Here is a 5,775-nt window from a genome sequence, read left to right as displayed (position 1 = left end):
TCATACTGTGTCCCCGTTTGATCAAATATGACTATGATGTATCGGGTTGTCCGGAAAGTTCGTGCCGATTTTGAAGGAAAATTGCAACGCAACTCATTTAAATTTGGGTACACATTTATTAAATTACACAGGCGATTCTCTGTTCCTAAAGTTTTTCGGTGAACAAGTGATTTTATATCTCGACCAGAGTTGAAATTTTTTCCATTAAAGGAATTTTGCAATGATTGGAATAGGTGGAAATCTGGGGGGCTGGTGAGTATGGTGGATCGAGTAAAACATCCCAACCGAGCTCCAACAACTTTTGTCGAGTTGTCAAAGACACATGAGGCCTCGCATTGTCCTGATGTAATATGCCTCCCCCCGACTCGCTAATTCTGGATGTTTTTGTTCGATTGCTGTCTTCAATTAATGTAATGGGGAGCAATAATTTTCTGAATTTATTGCCTCGTTCTCTAGTAAAAGCTCATAATAGAGGATCCCTTTCCAATCCCATCAGGCACAGAGCATTACGTTCTTCGGATGAAAAACGGCTTTTGGGATGGTTGAAGGATCACGCTTTTTCCAATGCCTTTTACGCGCAACGTTTTTATAAAGTTTCAATTTTTCATCCCCGTCAATAACTCACTCACAATGTAACATGTAACAGCCGGATTATCATGTTCGCTTGTTATACCGCATGATCACTGAACGCTAGATTCAACCCGCCTTTCGTTCAGATCAAAGCGGTAGATAAGATTAAATTATTTGTATTATGAAACGGACCTCCTTTATTGTTAATTAAAGCAATTGCCCATAAATAATTTGTAATTGTCTTGAATTTACAGAAAGGAAAATTTAGAGAATAAGGAGCAAGAAGATAAGAAAAGTAGACAGAATTCTGAAAACGATTGTTCCAGCATTCAGAGGATAAAAAATGATGAAACTTTATTCGAATCTAGAAAAGAAATTAATGCTGATGGCTTAATTGGATATTATAATTTAGGCTGTTCCACTGATGTTATAGAAAAGTAAGTAAATTACCATTTACATTTAATTACAAAATATCTGACTTTTTTGTGAGTTTAATAAAAGTATAATTTTTTCTCTTCCGCTTTATTTAATTTCAAAGCCTCTTGAAATCGATTGGAAAGTATTCATTCGCGAAAAGTATTGCCAGATATTAAATTGATAAAGTAGAAAGATAAGAACGTATTATTTCTAGAACAGAACATAGATAGAAGTAATTTTCAAGGATTTATTCAACGATTTTGTGTTTTAGAGCTGAGGAATTAGAAACAGTTGTAAAATTACCGGCTGTGGTGAAAAAGAAATCAAGATGTAATCATTGTAATAAGCGACTTAATATCACAAATATTTATGACTGTAGATGTGGAAAAATATTCTGTTCTCAGCATCGATATTCTGAAGTAAGTTTGCGTGCAGTGTGGTGTAATGTATGTAAATAATGCGTACGGTTTTAGGTTCACAGTTGCACATACAATTACAAAACAGAAGGTAGAAAACTTTTAGAACGACAGAATCCATTGGTAACTGCCGATAAGGTGCAGAAGTTTTAAAGAAAAATGGATAGAAGAAAACATATTAAGAAGAGTGCCTCTTGTGTATATTTTTCAGTTCACTATTTACGCTGTATTGTCGATACTATCAAAATAATATTAAACTATTACCCGGTTTTACTTCACTGCTGAAATATACGTTTAATTAATTGCTTATATTCAATAGGTTAGGTGTTTTATTAGTTTGATTAAATATTATAGCGGTTACCAAGTTTAGATGAAGAAGATAATTAATCTTTTTTTCTATGTAACGGGAGTTGATTTCATGGTTAGTCACTGATACCATGTAATAAATGTTATATTTTGGAAAACTCCGAGTGTCCTAAAGTGATAGAGCATCAGGAGGCTCAAAATAGGGGCATTATAGCAAATGTGGTTTTTTCTGTTTGGCTAATATCCTCTTTTAACACGTTCAAAATAATACAAAAATACTAAATTTACTAAAAAACGAATTTAAACTGTTAAATTAAAAATAAGGTTGTAGACTTTGCTTATTCACTGATTTCTATATCTGAATTTACATTTATTCAGCTGCATTCATCCTACACGGTCGAACTTAACATTTCTATTCGATACAATTTTGTGCGTAGTATAAACACTCTTACAGTAAAAATTATGTTCGATTCTAGAATGGCGTGGTTTTCGAGTGTATCGTTTTTTTTTCTGAAATTGACAAGAATATTTTTTTCACAATGAAACCTTTATACATTTTGTGTGATTTTAAAATTCTTTAAAGCGAAATTTGAAGATCGGATTAAATCTGAAATTTTATGCGATTTTCAAATTCCATTCCAATTCCATTAAGAAAAAATAAAATCCTGGAAATTTCACAAAAACGAGACACTTTACAATCGTTCACAGTCAGATCTTGCGTAAGTTGTTACCTAAGTGCACAAAATTTTATACAAAATCGGGTGAGCGGACTGCGAGATGTTCTGATTATTTCATACTTGTGTTTCACACTGTACGAGCATATTCATATGAATTACATTGTCTGTTAAAAATGAAATCAGTAACTTCACTTTTTTCCATACAAAATACTATTTTGCCCCTTTTGTATGCTCCATCAATTGTGAGCACTACCTTTGGCAGATAAACGAGAACGTTAATTAGGCAATGAATTAAAGTTGTGAAGCTAAATTGAAAACCAATTTTAGGTTTTCTAACTTTAGCAGTCATCAACAGATGTTAAACAACTATGATTTTACTATTTAGTTGTAGGATGTTTTATTTTTAATAAAGTTGCTTGTAAAAATGTTTCCAACCATATGTCTTATAGATGTGGCATAAACTTGTTTATTAAACCGAAGATATGACTCGTTTCTGTACCCCAATAAACTATACAACTGTTATACATATTATATAGTTTGCACCAGCGCAGAACCGATGGGACACCGTGAGAACCGCGTATAACTTCAAAGTCCATAATTGCCAAACGGGTATTTTGTGTTTGAGAGCATTATTGATATTGTAGAGTAAATTGGGGAACGTTATGAATATTTAATGTTATATTTGAACGTATAGTTTGAGGTTAGTTATAACGTAAAGTCGGTTTGTAGTATTTCTGGAGATTATACGTATTATTTACTATAAACTAAAATCTAAGAAAACACCCACCTAGTTTTAAAATTTGTTTTAGCGTTATTCGCGGTAGCCATTCAGGATTGGTTCGGAACCGAATTACGGCGCAGGCTCGGTTCAGAACCTATCCATGAATCGGTGGTTCCGCGAACGCTTTTAGTAGTACCAATAGGATGTTAGTTACTTTGTGCCTAACAGTAATTTTCCTAAACTGATGTGCAATGGAGTGAAAGTGGAAAGACGGATTTGCTGTGTTTTTTATGATCATGGTTTCTCTGCGAAAAGTGGCAGTTTTCGATTATTTTGAGTAAAAAAGGATTATTGTGGTTTTTATCGCATTGGTTATTGGTATTTATATTAATTAATTAATTAAAAAAATGCGCAAGCTCTGATATCTGCTGTATATTCTTAATTCAAACCTGATGCGAAAATTGCTAACATATGTACGCAATTCCAAGTTAATTTTTACATTGGCGTTCTGATCAAAATTAGTTAATTAAAAGCGATATGAACGTAAAAAAACTTAATAATTCTTAAACTTAATAGTGATTTACAAATTATTATACAATAAAAGTGTTTTGATTTTTCTCTGGCAAAGTCACTTATCAAATCGTCAAAATCAATCGATCGAAGTAAATCACCTTCAATGCCTGACCTCAGGTTTAACCAATGGAGCGATAGTTGAAAATAGTTAACGGAAAATATGTTTTGTTGCGCGTTGCGTTGATGATTGTGCTTATCACCTTTCTTCTATAAGAATTACTGTTCTCCAGGAACGATAATCGGCCAGATCAGCAAAATATTGGTTAGTTTCGGTGATGATATATTTCAGCATTTTTATCCTATAACTATTACTGTTAATGTGTATTATTTAATGTTAGGCCTGGGTAACACTGAACTAAAACGCGGTTTTTCTGTTTAGAGCCGTGTTGTTTAGAAATATTGACCTAAAAGTGAAGAAACTCTTTCGCTTATTCTGTTCGTTTTTTGATAGAAAATAGTTTGATTTTTATTCGAAATTCGAAGCTGGAAAAGGATTTCAAAACTTTTACAAAGCGACGAAGGATTCGAAATTTATTTCATAATTTTTCTCGGAAAATACCTTAAGATCGTCAGCATTTTTAAGTGAAACTTTAGAAAATTGAGCATTTACAAGAAAGAATAACTTGGCTAAAACTGGAAAATTCTGAAATTTGATGACATTAAAAATATTATTAGTAAATGGCCTTTAAAATAAATCTAAAAAAAAATAAAAGGTCATCAACATTTTCGAGAGACAGCGCAATAGCGAGAGATTATTTTCCAAAGCGGGTGCTATCATAAACGAGCGAAAAACTAAACTTAGTAAAAAGCATACGCAAAAAAATATGCTTAAATGTATATTAATTTTTAAATAAAAGTTAGCTTTTCAAACATTTTCGCATGCAAAGCGTATATTTTACTTAAACCATTCAATTTTAGTCTCAGTCTTTTTCCTTTAAGTAGTTACTCATGACCAATGTTTGGTTTTTGTTTTTAGAATATATTATTTTTAGTTTTCCAATGCTACGAATTATTTTTTTTAAATAAACTAAATCATTATTTATCACCACTATTTCTACCATCAGCATCATTGCGAATTTGTAATGAAAAATTTAATAAGTAACATGTTACTTTTGGAATCTCTAACACCACAGTGAAACTTCAACGTTGAACCGGAAGAAAAAAACAGTTAGAAGAAATATAACCGTTTCGCACACCTCTACTCTAGAGTGATTTACTTAAAAGCTTGGAAAAAATCGACGTCGACATTTAAACTTTAATTTTGGTAGGAGAGGAAGATGAAGAACAGTTTGGGAACGAACTCCTCAGCACAGAAATAAGACACTGTTCGTTCCAAAGTCGTCCCAGAAGCAAACGACTTCTTATAGTCATTAAGGCCATTTAAAAGATAATGAGAATTCTTTCACTTTATCCCTCATTAGTTTGATTCTGTTCTGTCATTTATAGAAAAGGAGATAAGAAGACCTGTATCCAATTTCGTATTCTTCTATTACAGATTGATAAATAGTGCTCCTATTTCGCAATAAGAAATAATGATTTATCAAAAAGTAATAAAGAACTATCACCTAGAGGGTATCCTACGACACACTTGGCTCAAGCTGTAAGAGAAAATTCCAATTAGTAAAGAAATTAATTTGAAAAATTACCTTGACGTTTCGATAGCTATTTTCTGCTATCGTTATCAAATGAACCTAAAAAAGAGTATGTTAATAAATTGTGTAACAATAGTAGGATAATACAGTATATGAAAATTCGCTCTGATAATTCGTCTGTGCAAAATAATAATACATAACTGACAATTTGCACAGACGAATTATCAGAGGGAATTTTCATATCCTGTATTATCCTACTATTGCTACACAATTTATTAACATACTCTTTTTTAGGTTCTTTTGATAACGGTAGCAGAAAATAGCTATCAAAACGTCAAGGTAATTTTTCAAATTAATTTCTTTACTAATTGGAATTTTCTCTTACAGCTTGAGCCAAGTGTGTCGTAGGATACCCTCTAGGTGATAGTTCTTTATTACTTTTTGATAAATCATTATTTCTTATTGCGAAATAGGAGCACTATTTATCAATCTGTAATAGAAGA

The 5,775-nt window shown here is 32.0% G+C and overlaps 1 protein-coding gene across 1 annotated transcript in view; it reads left to right on the top strand.

Annotated features, from left to right (window-relative positions):
• LOC109546301 overlaps positions 1–2,865 on the top strand; it is a 520,465-nt gene extending 517,600 nt beyond the window's left edge. The window contains exons 10-12 of the mRNA XM_019917221.2: positions 825–1,007; positions 1,259–1,406; positions 1,461–2,865. Of these exons, the coding sequence (XP_019772780.2) occupies positions 825–1,007; positions 1,259–1,406; positions 1,461–1,556 (427 nt within the window). The 3' untranslated portion in view covers positions 1,557–2,865. The remainder of the gene's footprint in view (positions 1–824; positions 1,008–1,258; positions 1,407–1,460) is intronic.
• Positions 2,866–5,775: the final 2,910 nt, after the last annotated feature.

The sequence above is a fragment of the Dendroctonus ponderosae genome, unplaced genomic scaffold, assembly GCF_020466585.1.
Source record: "Dendroctonus ponderosae isolate FM_Combo_2020 unplaced genomic scaffold, Dpon_F_20191213v2 Dpon_F_20191213_2, whole genome shotgun sequence".
Taxonomy (NCBI): domain Eukaryota; kingdom Metazoa; phylum Arthropoda; class Insecta; order Coleoptera; family Curculionidae; genus Dendroctonus; species Dendroctonus ponderosae.
This window is presented reverse-complemented; position numbering and strand designations above follow the sequence as displayed.